This window comes from Lissotriton vulgaris, chromosome 1_1 (assembly GCF_964263255.1).
Source record: "Lissotriton vulgaris chromosome 1_1, aLisVul1.2, whole genome shotgun sequence".
NCBI classification, from domain to species: Eukaryota; Metazoa; Chordata; class Amphibia; order Caudata; family Salamandridae; genus Lissotriton; species Lissotriton vulgaris.
Window position 1 is genome coordinate 1660884464 of NC_141685.1, and position 22018 is coordinate 1660906481.

The window sequence follows — 22018 nt, forward strand, 5'->3', positions numbered from 1 at the left end:
TCTGCACCGATTACAGCCTTTTTTTGAGGTGGGGGCCGGAAGTCTTTCAGCCGTATTCCGGCTTTGTGGAGGAGTGTGGGTGCTCGCCATTAGCACGGCACTGCAGATACTATTACTGATTCAATAACGCCCGCGTCGCTTAACTTATTGTGTGCTGCACTTCTTGGGCTTCCCGCCGGCGGTAAGAATCGGGCGGGAATCTGTTTCAGCAACGCATCGCGTGAAAGGAGAGGCGAAGCAGGGTCGATCAGGGTAGCCAATGGATGGGAGACCCAGAGCAGTGATTGACTAATTCTGTGCCTCCGCTCCTCACACGGGCGTTTTTGTTGATCTGTTTGTCCTTTTTTCCCCGCCTTGCAGTTAAACGGAATTGGCCGGCCGTTCGAGTGAGCTGTTTAGGTTGTGAAGCAGGGTAAAACAAGGCAGCATTTGGATGGTAGACGAGGGGGAAAGGGTGCATTTAATTGTTGAATTCGATTAATTTGAAGTAATATTGGGGCTGATTCATGTTGATGCACATTGTTTGAGTGACCAATTTTGGGTGTCAGTTACATTGTGGGACCTGTATAAATAGACATCAGGGGTGCTTTCAATTGTTGGGGCATACAGGCAGAGATAGGCTGGAGGGTTGTGGACAAAAAGGTAGTCCAACCACCTTTAATATAAAGGTTTCTCCTGCCTCATACTCCCAGGTATTAATACATTTTCTATTACAGGCAATCAAAGAGAACATTGCTGCATTTTGACTGATCAACTCGAGGACGTGGAGTAGGCCGCAATACCGGCGCGGAGCACGCGGGATTGGTCGGTAAGGGGAGAACGGGGGGCTAGCATTTCATCGCTCCTGGTTGCCGCCGGGTGGGTCTACACTAGGTTTACTCACCCCTGACATAGCCGGATAAGCCGGTGGTGTTGCGGCCGCCGTTGCATGGTGCTTACAGCCCCCTGGACATCCTCCATCTGGTGAAGGTACATAGCGCGAGTACGCACAATTGTATCATTAGGAGTGTAGGCAGTCCTTGGTGGTTTTGAACATGCCAGGGCCAAGGGGTGGTAAAGGAGGGTCCAGGATGGAGGTTATGATGCAGACCATGATGCTTGAAATGAGCAACATTAACAAGCGATTGGGGAAAATTGATGAATTAGAGGCTCGCTTTAATGAGAGGTTTGATGAGGCTCCTGGCCCATCGGGTAGGCCTGTTCGCCAGAGGACAGCCCCCTTGCCAAGGGGGGATTTTGTTACCCCGCCTAAGAGGTCTAAGGCCAAGAAGCCCAGGTACACTGCGCCCCCCCCCAGAGCCGTTAGTTCCTGTACCTATTGTACCTGTTCCTGCGGCTCCAGCGCCTCTGGCACCTACGCCAATTGTTCCTATTCCTGCAGCGCCAGCCCCTGTCAATCCGCCGGCGCCCCCCCCTGCCGGGCCTGCCCCTTCACCCGTGGCGCCCACCCCACTTACGGGTTTACCGCCACCGGCAGCGCCCTTGCCCCCCACACCTCTGCCGCCGGTTATGCCCCCGGTGGCGCCGGCAGTCCCAGCAGGCAATTTAGACTCAATCCCCCCTGAACTGGTATCTCAGATAACGGCCTTGATGCCGTGGTTACAGAAGGGGGGGGTGTTACCGGCTTCGTCAGATCATGCCGCAGAAGCGGAAAAATTGGTGGAAAAGATTAAATCTGCAGCGGTGGCTGACAGTACTGCAGTGCCCTCATCTTCTTCCCTCGCAGGTTCCAGTCTCGCCCAACCGAACGGAGGTGGTGGGCAGCCGGCCCAGGTGCCTGGAAATGGTAAGGAGGTGGCGCTGCCTCTCTTGGGAGATGGTTCTATACCCTCCAGGAGTGAGAATTTAGCACAACATGTGTCACAGACTGTGAAGGAGATGATTTGGGCTGATAAATATGTGTACATTTATTCATTACTGCTTGATAATAGGGAAATGGAGCATGCAAAGACGCTAAAGGAGTGGATGCATCCAAGTGAATGGAGGGCACAGTGTTCTAGATTTAGGGTGGAAGAAACTCTGCTTAACTGGATCAGGGCTTTCGCAGTGTTCACAGCTATCAAGGCTGAACGACCCCCCAATGTGCAGGCGCCATTAGCGTGCTATCAGAGCAGGATTGTGGGGTGGAGTGAACAGTACTCTGGGGATGCGTGGAAAGGGTATGATGTCAATTTCAGGAAAGCCTTGGAATTTAATCCATCACTGACATGGGACAAGGTTGACTCTATGTCATGGCATCAGCAATTCTCAGAGAGCTCGCCCCCCCCATCAGTCCACCAGTGCAGTCAAGATTTTTTCCGCCAGACCTCAACAGCCCTTTCGGCCACCCCAAGCGGGTGAGGTCCCGGGTAGGAATAGGGGCGGCGGGTCAGAGAAGAAAGGGGTGTGCTGGGATTTTAATAGGCGCACCTGCACAAGGGCCCCGGGCACCTGTAGATTTAAACATGCATGCGGGGCCTGTGGTCATCCCTCTCACCCAGAAGCATCTTGCAGGTCCAAGCAGGGCAACCATGGTCAGAGGGGAAGAGGAAAGCCAGTGTAGTACAAACAAGTTGGGTACCCCCACGCCTGTAGATGTTCTGGCAATGATCCCATGGTTAAATAGATATCCGGACCACACAGCAGCCACACTACTTCAGGAAGGTTTCTCCCAAGGCTTTAGGATCCCGGCAGGGGGGTACACAGGTAGCGCCCATTGCAAGAATCAATTGTCAGTGAAACTCAACCCTACAGTGGTGGCGGCAAAAATTAGCAAAGAACTGTCTCTGGACAGGATATCTGGCCCATTTGTGAGGGTGCCCGTCCCCAATTTTGTGTGTTCACCACTAGGAGTAGTTCCCAAAAAAGAGAAGGGCCAGTTTAGACTGATCCACAACCTGTCGGCGCCCAGAGGAGCGTCTTTGAATGATGCGATTGATGTGGGGATTTGTAGTGTAAAATATGCCTCATTTGACCAGGCGGTGGACCTGTTGCGTGCCCTGGGGCCAGGGGCCCTGATGGCAAAGTCAGACATAGAATCTGCTTTCCGTCTCCTCCCAGTCCACCCAGCTGATCATCATCTCCTAGGTTTCACTTTTGAAGACAAGTTTTACATGGATAAATGCATGCCCATGGGCTGTTCCATATCATGTGCATATTTCGAGACGTTTAGCTCTTTTCTAGAATGGGTCATGAGACAGGCGATGGGACGCCAGCAGGTCATGCATTACCTGGATGATTTTCTCTTCTTAGGTGCGGCGGGCTCTCAGGAGTGTGCCTGGGCACTGCAGGAATTTTGCGTGCTCATGCGGGCTTTTGGGGTCCCGCTAGCGCCGGGGAAGACGTTTGGGCCATCCACCTGCTTGGAATTTCTCGGTATCGAAATTGACTCAGTGGAAGGATGCTTCAGGTTGCCCCAGGACAAAGTGTCTAGGTTTAGAGCAGCGCTGCGACAATGCCTACGCAAACACAAGGTTTCCTTGCAACAATTACAGGAGGTGGTGGGGCAACTGAACTTCGCTCTGCGGGTTATCCCTATGGCACGCCCGTTCTCACGCTCCATTGCCCAGGCAATGAAGGGATTACGGGAGAAACATCACCGCACGAGGTTGTCATCTGAAGTTCGCCAGGATATGCTCATATGGATGGCGTTCCTGGAGGGTTTCAATGGCAGGGTAGTGTGGCCCGGTCCTCCCACCACATCAGCTGAGTTGGGTTTATGGACAGACGCGGCTGGTAGTGTGGGATTTGGCGCCATCCTGGGGAACAAGTGGGTCGCCCAACGATGGCCGGAAGAATGGAGAGCATGGGGTTTGACCACCAATATTGGCTTCCTTGAACTCTTCCCAATCTGGGTGGCATTGAAGGTCTGGCCCGAACACCTATGTAATCAATCAGTGGTGTTCTGGTCAGATAACATGACCGTGGTGGAGTGCATAAACCAACAGGGGGCGCGCTGTCCTTTCATACTGCGCCTGATAAAGGAGATTGTGTTGCAATGCTTGAAAATGAATGTGGTCTTCAAAGCCAAGCATGTCCCTGGCATTCTCAATAATGCAGCTGACTCCCTCTCTCGCTTTAAAATGCAGGTTTTCAGGGAACATCTTCCTGCAGCAGACCCCTCTCCGGCTCACTTCCCGGCAGTACTTTGGCAGATTGGTGCCCCAGATTACAGGACCTCGTGGTTGCTAGCTTAGCCCCCAGGACCAAGACGGCTTACGAAGGGGCGTTTTTGTCTTACCGTACTTTCTTGGGGCAGGAATGGGAGGTTAGGTGGGCACAGGAGGACAGCTTTGCGGCCTACTTAGAAGGGATGCACAGGGAGGGTCGCTCCGTAGCGGCTGCGAGCAAGCATAGGGCGGCGGTCTCCTTCTTTGCGCAGGCTAAGGGCATGCGAGACCCCACTAACACCTTTATGGTGCGCAAGGCCTTGAGGGGTTGGCGCCGTTTACAGGGTCACCCTGCTGATAAAAGAAGGCCCATTGGGCTAGCACGGCTGACATCTTTATTGGTGGCACTGCACAATGTCTGTAGCTCGGAGTGGGAGGTACTTCTGTTCAAAGCTGCATTTTCCCTGGCTTTCTATGGGGCTTTGAGAATTGGTGAGTTGGTAGCAGCGTCCAAACATGATCAGCAGGGCGGCCTACAAGGGGCCTGTGTAAAGATCAGGGAAGATACCATGTGGGTGACAATTCAGAAATCCAAAACCGACCAGGAGTCACGGGGTCACACCATAGTGCTCCACCGAGCCCGTGCCAATCCTTGCTGCCCGGTTGCTCATGTGGAAATCTTCCATAAACAGCGAGGGGGCACGGCGGGAGGTGCACTGTTGTGTCACGCCGACGGTATGCCCTTGACCAGGTACCAGTTTAGAAGGGTCTTGGAGCTGACGATCAGACAGGCAGGTCTGGACCCCAAGGAATTTGGCACTCACTCATTTAGGATTGGGGCAGCAACTGAGGAAGTGGCAAGGGGCCTCCCGGTTAAAAATGTGAAGGAAATTGGGAGATGGTCCTCTGAATGTTATAAACGATATGTGCGAATTGACATGTTGTGACAGGATGGTGCTCACACCCGGTTTGTTTTTGGTTTTTTGCAGTTTCTCAAACCTGTGACGCAGGGGAGGAACTCTCCACCGGGCATCAACGATCTACGCCATCACGGAACAAGCATCGGGATCAACACAAGAAAATGGTTTGGATCGTGGGTCACTCGTATGTGAGGCGTGCTGAATGTGTTTTTCTTTCAGGAGACCGTAGAAAAAGGGCTGCGCAAAAGGGGTTTGACATTTCATTCTTCGGGAGAGGGGGTCTATGTCTCACCCAGTTCAAGGACTTCTTCCAGGGACTCTTAGCTCAACAGCCCGCCCCCCCGTCAGTGGTGATACTTCACCTGGGGGAGAATGATTTGGCCAAATTGGGGAGACGCATCCTTATTGAGGAGATCATCTCCACTGCGGGGTGGGTGGCCAGGACTTGCCCGGGTTGCACGGTAGTATGGTCGCAACTTATCCCTCGGTGGCAGTGGCGAGGGGGGGACTCGGTTAGGGCGTTGAATCACTCGGTAAAGAGGATCAACACGCAATTGGACAAACTTTTTCGGGCCCCCCGGTTGCAGACGATTCCACATGGGTGTATCTGGGGCGAACAGTATTACCTAGGGGATGGAGTACACTTGACTGAGGCGGGGAATGTTTTGTGGTCTAACAATATCTGGGCCTGGTTAGAGGGTTTTGCTAAACAAGATTGCTGATTTGGGTCTAGGTAGGGGGAGGCCAGATCGTCGGTTAACAATGCTGGCCTGTGGCGGTAAGGTCATGACCGGTGAGCAGCTATTTTAAGATCTGAGGGGGCGGGCATCATCCATGGGAGGTTCCCGTCCAGGGGGAGGGGCCATTGGCCACTCCAAGAACTCCAGGGGCAAGGTAACTGGTGCTTCAAAGGGGCGCGGGTTGGAGTAGTCACGCTTTCCTTAGGCTGGTAGCCACCCCGCGCGCGCATACTTATGACGTCACCGGATGGCGCAGAGTAAGGGCCCTCCTTTAGTGGGTAAATGGAGTTCACGGCGTAGACCGGGTAATTACCAGGACCGGCTGCGCATGCGCACATCACTAGGTAAGGCGCAGCTAGTAGGACCTGACACCGGTTAGCGACCTTGCCATATGGCCAGAAATGTAGTATACAAAAATCAAGATGAGGATGTTAGCTTCGGTTAGGAAACAATCTGTATTAGAGTTTCTGTTAAGGTTAGCCTCTCAAACTTGTTGACAATATTGTATCTAATGTCCTGCTGATTTTTGTATAAATTGTTGATCATGCAATTAAAAACCTTTTAATTTCATATCTTAATAAATACGGCCGGGAGGTCCCGCGACCTCCCGCCTTCCAAAGATAACCAGGTATCATGTTCATGTGTCAGGTGTTGGTGTGGTCAGATGGGGTGGGGGGGGCGGCAGCCAGTCACTGACCATGTGAAAAGGGGGGGCTCTTGGCCCCCCCGCCCGCATGGCGGCGCGGCGATCGCCCCCTCCCTTTGTGCCCCTCGGTGGTGGGGCGTGCCCTCCTGGGCGCGCCCCACCACCGATTGGCTGGTGCCCTCCCTGACCCGGATACCATGGTAGGATGTCCGGGTCAGGGGCGGGCGTGCCGGGAGGGGCTGGGTGGGGGCGTAGCCACCCCCACCCAGCCCCTTGGGGATAAAGAAGCGGGGAGCGCCCAGGAGACCCTCTTCTCCCTGGACGCTCCCCCACAGCGTGTTGTGCCCCGCGCTCGGGGCTTCTTGTTTTTTCCCACCCACCATCCCTGAAACTAAATGATTGATGTTGTCTTAGTCTAGTTTAAGCGTAATCTGTAGGTGCTTGTTGAGATCCTTGATATGTAAATGTGTTGTATTTGTATAGCGCGAACAGTCACCCGTAAGTATCCCGGCGCTTGTACTCCTACCACAAGGGAACCCCTCCTGGCTTTTCCTTGTGGGGTGTCCACTCCTGGGCATCCCATGGTGAAACCAGGCATCCCTTGTGCATCGGGGGCCGTTGTGGAGACTAAGCAAGCTATTGCCCAGAGTTGCAGCGTGGGGCCCATGCTTAGATTCGGCACTGAGGCGAGAATATCCAGTCAGAGGAATTTAAGCCCGATCCCGCCGATGCGGGAATCGAACCCTGGTCCCTGGCCAGCCTTCTGCATCAAGGTCTGCCGCTCTAACCATTGAGCCACACTTCTCCACTAAGATATGCATAAGTGATCTGTGTCTGGTTTGTATATTATGCTGATGATGCTTTCTTTAGGAATTTTTTCCCCTTTTAGTGAACTGTGATGAAACATGTTATGATATTGCAATTGTGCTTAGGACTTTTTTCCCTTTGTAGCTTTAAATTGATGTTTTGATGTGTTAGCTAGAGTAGTTGTCATTAGAATTTTTCTCCTAGGTCGTCGTATTTATTAGGTTTGGGGCATGCGGTAAGGTCATGACCGGTGAGCAGCTATTTTAAGGTCTGAGGGGGCGGGCATCATCCATGGGAGGTTCCCGTCCAGGGGGAGGGGCCATTGGCCACTCCAAGAACTCCAGGGGCAAGGTAACTGGTGCTTCAAAGGGGCGCGGGTTGGAGTAGTCACGCTTTCCTTAGGCTGGTAGCCACCCCGCGCGCGCATACTTATGACGTCACCGGATGGCGCAGAGTAAGGGCCCTCCTTTAGTGGGTAAATGGAGTTCACGGCGTAGACCGGGTAATTACCAGGACCGGCTGCGCATGCGCACATCACTAGGTAAGGCGCAGCTAGTAGGACCTGACACCGGTTAGCGACCTTGCCATATGGCCAGAAATGTAGTATACAAAAATCAAGATGAGGATGTTAGCTTCGGTTAGGAAACAATCTGTATTAGAGTTTCTGTTAAGGTTAGCCTCTCAAACTTGTTGACAATATTGTATCTAATGTCCTGCTGATTTTTGTATAAATTGTTGATCATGCAATTAAAAACCTTTTAATTTCATATCTTAATAAATTCGGCCGGGAGGTCCCGCGACCTCCCGCCTTCCAAAGATAACCAGGTATCATGTTCATGTGTCAGGTGTTGGTGTGGTCAGATGGGGGGTGGGGCGGCAGCCAGTCGCTGACCATGCGCTCAATGCTGTCTTCCCACAACAAATGTGCGATGCTCCGTTTCCCTAAACGTTTTAAGTGATTTGCCCGGAATCACAGGATGTGCCGTAGACTCAGAGGAGCGAACCTTGGTTTCCCCTTACAAGTACAAATAACAATGTAGACCACTCACCAAGGCGCCATACCCGCAAAACCTGGGTCACAAGCCGAGACAAGCTGGGAAATGAACCTGTAAATATGAGGTCGAACACAGGCCCGCCCCTATAGCGGATGCATCAATCCACTGAGCCACCAGCGCAGCGGGAGACCAATGAGGCGCGCATTCAAAGGAGCAAGGAGCCGTCAACAAACATAGGTACAGAAGCAAGGCACAACACAGCACCAGAAATCATAGAAGAAAACAGCTGAAAGACAACCCAAATCTCGGAGGCAGTGAACAACCAACATTGAAAAAAAACAAGAGTAATGTGCGAAATGGGGAGGCACAAAAGACACCGCAGAAGCGAAAACAAGGCAACACTACAAACGCAGTGCAGCCCTGCAGCCGTGGGACAGGAGCAGCAAGCGCTAGCCCGTGAAAAGCAATCCAACCGCAGGCAGACAAAATACCATCGCCTATGCTTCTGCCTCCTTGCAACAACACCGCCAGGTGAGCGCCAGCGGAACCGCCACCAATTCAAAAGGTCACAGATGTTCAATTGTAAACCAACTCACTGAATAATCGACCAGTGAAGGATGCATGGCTGAGAGGTCACGATTACCCATGCCCCAGAGCCCGCAAGAGCCGGGCAGAAATGCCACCAGACGAGCGGGGAGGAGCGGAAACCACAGGACACCCGCCCACCCCGACAGAGGGAAAAACAGACGGAATCAACGAGCGGGAAAGGCAGCCGCAGGTCAAGTCGGGCCCTAGGCCAGAGGCCTGAAATGCTCCGTACCAAAAACAGTCTATTTGAGAATGACCGGCAGGTGACATAACACAATAAACAACTGTTTCATATCAGACAAGCATGGCTGATACTCGAAGGAGGACAGAGGCCAACCAAGCCCCGAGGCCCCAACTGTACATATAAACATCAGAGGGGGCCGGGAACCCTCGTGCATTCATGTACGTGACAAGCTCGCAGCCGCCCTGGGAGCAGGGCCGGAGCCACTCCCCACCAGAACCCACAGAGATTGGCATAACCCACAACGCCAGAGCCCGCTATAGCAGGGCATCAAGTCATAAGGTGGGGGGGGGCGCAGGACAGACCACAAGTGCGAGGGCCAGAAGGTGGAGGAACCAGTGAGTGAGCCCGCTAGAGCAGGGCCTCCCCCCAGGGCCCCAGGACCTGCTGGAGCAGGACCTTGCCCCACTTACCTGTACTCTGGAAGAACTGCATCGCAGAACAAAAAAAAACAGGCTGAAGTGTTGGGCCGGCCCGCCTCTTACAGAGGTCAAGGGTGTATTGTGTCTGCCATATTGGGAAGGGATGGGAGGCATGGGAGGTTGACTTGTTTTTGCTTTGGAGGGTTCTGGTGTGGAGCTGAAGCTCACGTTGTTAGTCATGTGTCGAGGAAGACTAACGCAGAGGTAATGTAACATTACAATGAAGGTCCAACATTCCCTTTCTCAAAAGTTTAATAGACAAGGGGGGAGTCAAGCGACTTTAAGCGGAATCCAACAAATGCAACACATTATTTGAATGTTTGTCAGTGGTCAATTTATCACCCGGTCTACAATGAAGGCACCTGAAGCAGCAATAATTGCATGAAATTGGAGGCTCTAATAAAGGAAAGCGCTGTTTGCAATCCCACATAGAGGTTTTTATAGTCTTAAAATTAGTCCAGAAATGAAAAAGCACAGGTATAGAATATCACAGAACCATAGAGCTTACCATGGTGTCATTCCAAGAAAGCAGGGTCCTAGCATCTGGCGTCGTCCAGGCATGGACGAGTGCAGACTGGATTGCTTTCGGCATGTCAGCGGCGCACCCGCCATGCACCCATGCTCACTTGACTCGTAAATAGGAGGCAGTTGATGTGTAAGCCGCCAACCTGCTCAAAATGGTGGCGGCTAGACAGGCATGGTTAGCTTCGCAGACAGACGAATGGGAAAAAATAATTATTTATTTAATTTTCCCTCGCGGCCGTCTGTCGAATACACCCCCAACCCGGCCCCACCGCTCAAACGTACATGTACCACGGCTGATATGTACTGCTCATTTTTAAAAGAATTGCGCTGGCTTCTACAACTAGAAGTCTGTTTCCCCACCATCTTCCACCCTCAAACTGATGGTCAGATGTAAAGCCTAAACAAGCAAAAAGACCCTCTACCAACCACTTTTGTTCTGTCTTTCAGGAACAGCAAAGCAAATGGACCACCCTCATCAAAATATAAGCTCTTATATATAACTTTACAATTTGATCATTATTAAGAGTTAGCTCTTTTTTGGACAATGCACATCATCCTTCTTTTTACCATGCAGTTTTACATACATTGGTGTTCTGTAGTACCCTAAACACAATAGCACATTATCAAATAATACACACAATCACCAAAACATTTGAATATAAAACTTACAACCACAAGTTTTTGAATTCTTAAATATATTGTTTAGTCTTTCGTAATAGCATCCTTTGTGTACTTGTTGTACCTGGACCAGGGATTGTCATAGTACAATAGTTAGGTGGTAGGCAGTACTGTTTACATCCTTGAATATAATGTCCTCTATTCAGTTCTAATAGCTAATATGAGGTTGCTCGTAGCGTGAATGTACATTGCTTATTTTAATTATTTCCAGCTTGATCCAATAATCGATATAGTTTTATGTGGCCTAACTTGCCAACACCTGTTTCACTGTTATACAGGTACAGGCTGGGCCTTCTCAACGCAACCGTAGTTGAATAATGTATGCCGTTTTTCTAAACCAAATACCTACAGTCTAATGTTTACACACATGCAGTGTATCTGGGGATCATTCTTGCAAGGTATGTATATCACTGCAAATAAATAACTTGTTTACACCTAACTAAAGGTTTATGAAAATGCTCATACATGAATTAATGCAGGTGTGTGGTGAACTCTCATGTGAAAAATATATCTGGGTGTAAGCATGGGCGGAAAATCCGTTTCGCTCACGGATTTTGCGGATTTTCGGTAAATTCGCAATCCGCGAGATTCGCGAATCTCCCGCAAAATCCGCAAATCCGCGAGCAGCGGATTTTGCTCGCACTGCTCGCACTGTTCGCGTGAGTTCGCGGCTTCCCAGTACAACTTCGCGCCCCGCGAATAAGTGCAAAATTGCAGAAATACGATCTTAGCAAAACTGAAACTACTTACCAGGTTCAAAAGTTCAGGCTCATCATTAGTAGCCATTTCCTGTAGTGCTTCCTGAGGGGCCCCTCCAGAGTTCAGTTGCCAGTTGCAACTATTATGTGACCCTGCTCTGAACCTCAGAATAGTTACACATATGCCACAAAGGTCCTGAATTACAGCTAAGGGAGACAAGCAGGAGCCAGGCTGGAGGTTCAAATCCATTAATCAGCCCCTAATTCATTATTGTCAGTTGGGGCAGGGCAGGTGTTGTAACTAATTTTGCAACAATGAAAGCACTTAGCAAGTGCAAAAGATCACTAATCAGGAAGCACTAAGGAAGCAGGTGCCAGCTAAAAAAATATTCTGTGACACATTAATCAGCCCCAAATTAATTCAGGTCACTTGAGGCAGGGAAGGTGTGCTTGCGTTGCCACAATAATGTACACTGACTGGACAACCAGAGGGTGCTGTGATGAAACAGAGGGTGGCATGGGTGGGCCAGAGGGTGGCATGAGTAGTCAGAGAGTGGCAGTGGTGACAGAGAGTGGCAGTGATGAAGAAGAGTGTCCCAAACAGGCTGGACACGTAGAAACAACAAGTTCGCGAAACTTGCGACCCGACAGGTAAGTTCGCAATTTGCGACATTGTACAAAACCCTCGCGAACTGGCAGAAACCCGCGCAAACACAAAAAAAAAAAAATCCGCAAATTCGCGAGAATTTGCGGATTTTGCGGATTGCGAGTTCGCAAATCCGCAAAATTCGCGAACGCGAGATTCGCAAAATTTGCCCATGCTTATCTGGGTGGTACTCAGGTGAATATGCTTATGTTGTTGTTTGCAAAAACGATAAGCTCTTAAAACTAAGCAGTATCCATTTCTTTAGTTATGGTCAAATGGCAAATATAGCTAACATATTGTTTGAGGTATTCTTGACATATATGTGTCATAAAACAATTTTGGTCCAAGAATAGCACTTATTTGATACCTGATAATCATAGGTCCGGTGAACACCTTAAGGAGGCAAATCGCACCATAGGGAATATTAAACCTATCATGAAACACCAGAAGCATTTTAACTAGTATAAGATCCAGAAGTTAGGTGGTTGCTATTAAGTTAGAACATCACCTTATTTCGATTTGTATAGGAGAAACCGAACATAAATCAGTTACTAAGGTAGAAGCATGGAGGCGGCCATGCACATTGATTAAGTGCAAAGTGAGCACACATATCATTTAGGGGGTAATCCAATAGGGAATAGGAGATTGATGAAGGTAAGGATGATATTCTGAAAATGTATTACGGTAGTAAGTAGATAATATTTGGATATTATGATTAGAATACCTACGTTGATTGAAGATGATATTAGAAAAGACCAAGGTAGTGTATTGTTTTTTTTTTACATCATTTCGGTGTGACTACAGTGTCACTGTGGTCTTGTGGAATATAAATCGGAGGTACTGCAGTATCACGCAAACCACCATGCTGTGAGGAGTATCAAATACATTAGGCTGCCACACACATTACATAATATGTGCATATATCATTAATATGCAACCTCTTTAAATATTCACAATATAAAAAATGATTCTCCTTTTTAATATTATTTGTGCATGGCTCTCAGACTCACAAGATGAATCGTGTCAAACAGTCTCTGGTTTAACTTCTTCATGTTATAGGAGATATTTATAATCTTTTTTGGGTGATACTTTGAAATTCCCTGCAATACAACATGTTATCCACATTACCCTGTCAGAAACGACTAATGCTAGCCCTTTCCATTTTAGATTACATAAATCAAACATTGTGACTGAGCCTTCTTATGACCAGCTAAGGGGTTTATTTTCCTACTAACATGTGAACAAAATACAGAACATAATGATATATGCATGTAAACCATAACTCATGTGACAGCCCATTGTATTTAAAATTCATCACACCATAGTGGTTTGCAAGATATCCATGGTATGACTGACCTACATGACAAGAAGACCACAAGTAACATAGTAGCCAGACAACATTAGTGTAATGCTCTTTCTTAATATAATATCACCTAGCTTCTGAATCACACACTGACCAAATTGTCGCAGAGCTATCTTTCATGGCATGCGTATGCTTCCTTACAATATATCTTTTCCAGCTTATTCTTTCAACAAAAATCTATAAGATTATCAGGTATCCGAGGACCACTATTCCTCGACCATTATAGCTTTATTACAAGGAGCATCTAACAGGCAAATTTGTTGAAACTGACAATATAGTTATAATCAAGTGCTTGAGGGCTTCCGCGAAATATTTGTTACAGAAGAATTTACGGGACACCTTTCTTTAAAAATTTTGGTTATTGATCTCCAAAGTTAACATTGAGCATACAAAATAAATGTGACTCATAGATCAGCATCATTTACATGCAATATACAAAGCACAGCAAATGAAGACACACATGTTCATACAAAGTCTGACCGTCTTGTGTGATCTTCTTATTCATCCATTATACTGTGGGTAGGCCATTCAGTCACTTGACACTTTTATACACTTATCCGCAAGTGTTCAATGGGACTTTTAGTGATGTGAATACAAGCCTCTCATTTTCAGTGAAATAAACCTTTTATCATGAATTCACTGAGTACGACTGATAGAAATTACATTGTACATTTTAGTTTAGAAGAATGTGTTGTATTGTTTATTCAAGAGCATTTGCCAGGAGTAAGCTTTACCTGCACAACCATGAAACTCATTTTGGGAAATGAGGCAACATACCAAAGCATACCATTAGCTTATAGGTTAAAGAATGAAATAATTGAATAAAGTAATGCACATCCATTCTACAAAACTCCTTATCTTTATTTATAAAAGCAAATAGAGGATATTTTATCGCAGGAAGTCAATGGTGCTGAATAACTGAATTTTTAACAATTATTTTAACCCTGAGAATAATGCTTAACAAGCCTATCAAATCTAATTATCTCTAATTACTGAGGAAAAGCAGGCCTCTGATACCAGAGCATAGAGCAATGCTGGCCACAATAAAGTTACAACTTCTTCTTACTCAAAGCACGTCTTCCCTCAGATCTATGGGTTCTCACCCAGTGCTCCAAACTATAAACCTAGTCGGCATGAATTTAAAGTTGCCATCTCAGTGGAAAAAGCATTCAATCTTCCATACATCTCTGCTTAAGCTTTTTGAGATCTTTGACCTCCACATTTGTTAGTACAAACAGAAGAAGAACGAGAAGTAGCAAAAATCTTTGATTTGATTTTTTACATTTCATCAGCTGCATCCAGCAAAACCTGGTCAACTTGGAACGTATTCCCCTGTCAAAGCGCTATTGTCAGGTCTCCTGCCATCGAGTGTCCAGTTTTGCCTAGACTGCTGCAGCTTCTGACACTCCTCCCCCAGCTTCTAGCAAGGTTCCAGCATCTCCAGGTAAGACTCTTACAGCTTCTATGCAAAAGACCCAGATTCCCCAGTTCAATTAGGATACCTGTGTCATGGGGATGAGCCTTGCATTTACAAGTTCCAAGTCTCCATGCACAGTTCTGTGTATGCGACACCTGACATGTCTTCTCAAATTTATTAGACTCAATGGTGTCCTGTTCCTGCTTGTACACACCTACTGGAGACAGGATAATGGTCTCCCTTTGGCAGGGACATGGATGCCAGAGGATCTGTGTTCAAGACACTTGAAAACAACATGATGTATCCAACTTAGATTATGATTTGGAGAATCTTGTTCATCACCAGGAGTACATCAGGCTGTGGCAGGCACATGCAGTAAGGGAGGATAACTTGGAGCACTTGCCCAACATAACAGGTGCTACATGCTGAATGTCACTTTCACATCTTTACTGTGACATCATATAACCTTTAGTATAAGAAGTGCATATGAAATTCTTTAATTTATGGAGCCCAAAGCAACCGTGAATGCGAAGGCAGAAAAATAACTTGCAGCAAAACATTGATGCTGTTGAACCTTTTTACCATTAAAAGGGCTAATTGGACAGAGTGGGGTTGTGTGTGAGTCCCAAAGGAAGAGGGCCCTAAGCATTAAATATAAGATTACTAGAAAACCCACATAGATAATCCACATGGGAAAATTCCTAATTGAAAATCCACACAGGACAAGGTTCAAGTAGAACTTATTACAGGAGGAAAAAAGCAAATAGCTCAATTCAAATACTAAAAATCTAAACAACTATGAAGTAGCATAGGTAATGAAAACTGAGCCCTACTCTATTTACTAGCCAGACCCCAATACTGCCTATCACAAGGTAGATAATGATTCAAAGTGCAAATTGTCCGAGGTACTGCTCAGTTTTTACAGGCAAGATAAAATCATGAAAGATTCTGAGAATAAAGCCAATAAGAAGACCTACAAGAAGCCTGCATTCAATGAGAGCAAGGAAAAAGTCCTGAGTACAGAGCAATTATGCAGACTGAAACTGAGTCTGCCCTTTAATGGAAGCCAAGAATGTCCTGTCTCATATTCCAAATACAGTGTGGTATATACTTTTTCAAACAGATAATTCATGCTGTCAATGTGGTATGAAACAAATTATAAATTGTAATATCCAAAAGTAAAACAGAAGAAACACCAGATGAAAAATAACTTTTACTCTACTAATATTGAATAATCCTATATTAGGCCCTACAGAGAAAACAAAGGCATTCCTAAAACTATAATCACTTCAAAACAAGGTAGTAGTGGTTCCCCCTAGGGTAGTTTACCTTACTTCAAAAACTGCTGTATTGTTGTCCATCAAATCATGTGTGAATAGATCTAATCAGGTTGAGGTGCTATATTGGTTCAAACTCCCTACTACCTTAAGGTGCTGTTTGCAAATTAGACAACTAATGTGCTACAACTTATATATAATAAATAACTTTTTTCTAGCACTCTCTCAAGGAAATACATTTGACCAGAAGTGCTCAGTAAGTTAGCAACAAAAGCAACACAATAAAGAAATACATTTTAAAGTACCGCTCAACAAGACCGTAAAACTAGTTGAATTATAGACCTTTTATGAAATATTGAAAGACCCATTTTGACACAAGCTGAACAGACTGAAGAATGAGAAACCATGCTTAAAATGTGCAGTGTACAACATTGTGAGTGGATTTGGGGCCTAGTTATGTCAACTTTAGAGCTTTATTTTGTTAAATACAGTGGGGCAGATTTACAAGCCCCTTGCGTCACTTTTGCATCACTTTTAAGGTGGGAAAAGTGACAAAAAAGTGGCGCAAGGGGCTTGTAAATCTGCCCCAGTGCATTTATATTGTTTACGACACATCCATGCTAATTAATCATACAAAATTGGTTAATTGTATATTGTCTTCCACATTGTTCACATCAAAAGGAAACATTACACTGGGCAAGACCTTACTGAGCAATATGACATTGCATCTGTTCACATATCTATGCATGATTCCACTTTTGTGCACTACCTTTGAAAATTACTTGTCATTTGAGTGTTAATTAAACACCAAGATCTCCATGAAGTGAAGTATGTCTGCTCTGTTTATTTTGTCAGGACGGCCTGCCACATACTTAGAATGCTTTCTTCAGAGTTACAGAGTTGTGACATGTTTGTTTCTTGAAAGTCACTGTGTGCTCAGATGAAAGCTGCAAGAATGTGCAAAGTGGGACAGAAACATTGGTGCTCTTAGTAAATAACTTGCAGTACCAAAAAATAATTTAGATGATGGAAATGTATGCGAATTCAACCAGCAGCTACTATGAAACTGTGTAATGTGGTTTGTTGTGGTTTTGTTCTATAGTGTTGAACTTTGGTGTGTTTTGCCTAAAGTGTGCAAAAGTATTGTTAATATTCACACTTTGGTATAATTGTTCATATTATTATCATGCCACCTGTAATTATAGTAACTTTGAGTTCCATTTAGGTTATCCAAAATAAAAATTATATACTGTTAAACAAAAAGTGATGCCTGGAAGCTTATTAAAAATTGTCCAGTAGCTTATTATACATAATACATTATCTATATGAATGTGAACATGCTTTAGGGAACCCAGTAGTTTTGATATATACCAGTACCTAGGTTCCCCAAACAATACAGGTTTGCCCATTGCCAGTCCTTGCATAGTCATCAAGCAGTATCATTACTCAAGGGCCTCAGTGTATTGTAAGTCAATGATACAATCAAAACTTCTAATAAATGAGAGTTTAATTTATTAGAATCAGAGCACTGCAAGGAAGTGTGCAATGTCATCTTATGTTATGTGAATTACAGAGTAGTATTCCACTTAGATATCATGGTGCTAAAGAAATTGACATAACCGCACAAGGTGCTTTATCAGTATATCCAGTTTTTTATAACCAACTACAACAATAGCAACTACAGAAAATCAACCACTGCTATATCATCAAGTTTGGTGTGTATAGAAAAAAGTATTTGTACCATTTTTAACATCAACATATATTTAGCATGATGAAATTTATAGAATGCATTTGTTTGATTACAGCTTCTTGCACATTGGCTTCGATTCAGCTTGCCCACATCAAGCCAGGGGAAATGTATCAAAGAGCTGGAAATGTACCATAGGCGTCCAGCTTCCCCATGAGTCAAGTTTTTTAGTTGTTATTTGGACACTGGGCTAAACATTGTATTAACTTTACACCAGTTTCTGAGCAGCAGCACAGTACAGAGCAGTCAGTAATGATATAAATGTTACACTGCCATTAACGGAGCCTGGAGTCAAAAGTCGAATCGCACTGAAGTCAGAACTTCAGAAATTGTCTTGAACTATATCTTTCATAGAGTCCCTCCTCCAGTGATAGCAGCCTGCTTCCTACAGGAGTGTACTCTATGCCTTTAAAGTGCTCTTGACTTCTTTAGAGTCTGTCTCGGGCTGCTTTTTCATGCTCTGATTCTTGCAGCAGACGTCACTTCAGGCACCCTCTTACCCTCTAGCCAAGGGGTACTCGCAAACATTTGCCCAGGGGGCGCAAAGTACGGTCTCTGATGTGACTGAGGGCTGGACTGATGCCATCAGGTTGGTGGCAGGGGGTCTATGTGGGTCAGGGAATATGTAAAGAGGTCGAAACAAATATTAAATATATGGGCACACATTTATTTGCAGGTTAATAAATGCTTGCTTGTTTATTTAACATGTTTTTCTGATTATTAGTGTTCAGCAACTAAACAGCAGCTCATGCTGCCGTTCACCAGGGGGCCGCATGTAAAGGTCAAGAGGTCCCCAAGCGGCTCCAGGGCCGTACTTTGAGAATCACTGTTCTAGCGCATCCCAAAAATTGTGCCTGCTCACACATCGTTCTCCATCAAGTAACGCCCTGAATGACCCATATTGTTCATTCATTTGACTTACATATAGCCCATACCTTGCTCCTTTCATCTGCTAGTTTATACAGATTGTCTAATCTGAGCCTAAACTGCTTCTTCTTCACAAGGGTAGCTGCGCCTTTTCAAAGGCACTAGTAGTCCAGTATAAGGGCTCCCGCACCCGTAAAGCGAATTAGCAGAAATATATTAGTGCTCTACTGATAGCATACCGTTCTCTTCTGTCTCCCGCTTGAGTCAGCACAGACCTTCATCACACTAATTTAAGTCATCTTAACTTACTTGGGCTAACTGTTCAATACAGGGTGTTGATCTATTGTCAGTTGTTTGTTTTGATCTGGAATAATTGTATCCATATAATCACTTCTGAATTCTGTCTATTCAGCATGAGTCGCCCTGGCAAGGCAGGACACACCTCAACCCCCCCCCCCCCAGTGACTGTCTAGAGTGGATGCACATCCCCTGCTCCTGCCACTCCAACACCAGACGCTGAATACATAAACAGTCAGAGGCTCACATGATGGTAAAGTAAGAAAATTCCCACTTTCTCAAAGTGGCATTTTCAAACAAAGAATTTAAAAACCACCTTCACCAAAAGGTGTGTTCATACATTCTGAGTTCAGAGAGCCTAACTTCATTTCTCCATCTTCTTCCTATGGAAAGTTATACTTGTGAGATGTTACAAAGTAACTCCCATGTTAGCTTATGGAACAGATAGCCTTTCAATAGTGAATAACAAAATACACAGTATTTCACTATCAGGACATGTCACACACACCAGCACATGTCCTACCTTTCACATACACTGCACCCTGCCCATGGGGATAACTTGGGTCTACCATAGGGGTGTCTTACATGTCAGAAAAGTGAAGGTTGGAGCCTGGCAAGTGGGTGCACTTGCCAGGGCAACATGGATGTTTAAAACTGCGCGTACCTACAGTGGTAGGTCTGAGAAACATGTATGGGGTTACTCGTGTGGGTGGCACAAACAGTGCTGCAGGCCCACTAGTAGCATTTGATTTACAGGCCCTGGCACACACTGTGCACTTTATTTCGGACTTCCCAGTAAATCAAACATTGCCAATCATGGATAACCAATCATGTCATATTTTTAAAGAGAGCATATGCACTTTAGCACTGGTCAGCAGTGGTAAAGTGCCAATAATACTATAGCCAACAAAAACAGGGTCAGAAAAATAGGAGGCAAAAGACAAAACGTTTGGGGATAAACCTGTCACAACGGCCAGGTCTAACAATCAGTGACCAACTGACATTCAAGCAGATTCAATTCTGGGAGTGCCAACAGCCTATCTTTGTAGAATTCCATGGCATGCCTCAGTTGCAGATAGCAATAAAACTGAGAGGAATGAAGGCTACATTTGTCTGCTAAAGCTTGAAATGAGCGCATATGGCCATCCCTCTACCACATTTAACCTTTACAACTATTAAAAGATTACAACGGATTCAGAACTCGGCTGCCGACTATTCTTACATATAAAGACACAAGACCATATCTCCCCTGCCTTGAAAGCACTGCTTTGGTTACTGGTTGCCAGAAGATCCATGTTCAAGCTGCTTTGTATCACTCACAAAGCGATACATGGAACAGGACCAGTCTTCAACAGGAATGAAATCACCAAATACATTCAACAAAGGAATCTATGCTGTAGAGTAGCACCTCGCATCAAAATCCCAACGTACAAGAAAAGAACCATGGGTGGCACATCCTTCTCTGTTCAAGCAACCAAACTATGGAACTATTTACCCCCAACATAAGATCCACGGATAACGACCTTATTTTCAGAAAACTAATCAAGAATTGTCTCTTCCCTACATAACCACCATATGCAAACAGAAATATACAGAATATCCCTTGTATATAAGCATTTATTTGGCCTATAGATTTGCACTTAAATATGTGTATTGTTTGTATAAACATGTATAATAATTATGCTTTTAAAAATATAGATATTGGTTAGTTCTGCTTAACAGATGTACATATGACTGATAGTAACATTATACTATGTTTTTAATATGTATATTAATGACTGCATAAATAAATAAATCTGTTATCATAATATTTTATCTATAATTGCTTCACTATTGAATTACAAAAAATAAAAAATGAATTAATTAATTTAAAGTACAACACGTGATAGCCAGAGTTCATGAAATGCATATTTAATCCATATATACTACTTTTCTTATGCATATATACCGTCCATGTACTTATGTATCAATATATGTTTATTTTCTTAGAATTCAGCATATCCAATGCACTACCCTATTTCTCACCCTATACTGCTCTCAAAATATCCTCTCCTCAACCCTCTGACTCATCTCAAACCTCATTCTACTACTCTTTCCAATGCACTACCATATTTCTCATCCTACACCTCTATCAATATACCCCCTGCCTCCACTCTCTCATACATCCCAAACCCCATACCACTACTACAATCCCCAAAATAACCCTTTGTAAATGTAAATGTCATGGTACTTATAGAACGCACTGTCACCAGACGGTCACCTTGCGGTGTCGCCTATTCGGCTTCCTGGCGCTGATACTCATACCGCTGTGGAACCCCTCCTGGCTTTCCCTGTGAAGTGTCCACTCCTGGGCACCCCCAGGGTGAAGCCAGGCATCCTTAGCGCTGTTGGGGCCAGTGTGGAGGATAAGCAAGCTATTGCCCAGAGTTGCAGCGTGGGGCCCGTGATTAGAATAGGCACCGAGGTGAGAATTAACAGGTCCGAGGAAATTGAGCCCAAGACCCCGCCGAGGCGGGAATCGAACGCTGGTCCCTGGCCAGAACTCTGCATCAGGGTCTGCCGCTCTAACCATTGAGCCACACTCCTCCTTTCTAGACTCTTTCCTCATCTACCCATCCTTGAATCATCTCATACCTCTCTTACTATTCAGTTCTCCAAATAAGCCTTTCCAAACCCTTACACCTAACTCTCACCATCCACCACCCCTTTACTCATCCCAACCCACCCCCACTGCTATGAACTCCAAATGCTCTAGGCCCTTCCCTCTTTTATCCCTCCTTCCATTTTCTATTCCTTTTCAAACCCAAAAACAGACTAACATGTCGGGTCTGATGGCTTAGTGGACTAATGCGTCCATTGCAGGGGCCTGTGTTTGACCTCCTGGTCACAGGTTCAAATCCTGGTGGTTCCACTCAGCCTTTCATCCATCTGAGGTCAATAAAATGAGTACCATTGAGTTGGGTAACAATGCACATCTGTTATTCAGCGCCAAGAGACCTCTGGGTGAACGTGCGCTTTACGAATACACATGTTATGTCCACCACTCAAATTCATTT

At 45.7% G+C, this 22018-nt stretch overlaps 2 protein-coding genes across 2 annotated transcripts in view; one reads left to right on the forward strand and one right to left on the reverse strand.

Moving 5' to 3' along the window:
• The window catches only part of LOC147751001 (nucleotide-binding oligomerization domain-containing protein 2-like), a 343212-nt gene that overhangs the window by 319397 nt on the left and 1797 nt on the right, over positions 1-22018 (reverse strand). The window lies entirely within an intron of this gene.
• LOC147751002 (uncharacterized) lies at positions 1637-4176 on the forward strand. Its single transcript, XM_086932016.1, has 2 exons — positions 1637-1786; positions 2958-4176. The coding sequence occupies exons 1-2, from the start codon at positions 1637-1639 to the stop codon at positions 4173-4175; spliced, it is 1368 nt and encodes a 455-aa protein (XP_086788142.1). The 3' UTR covers position 4176.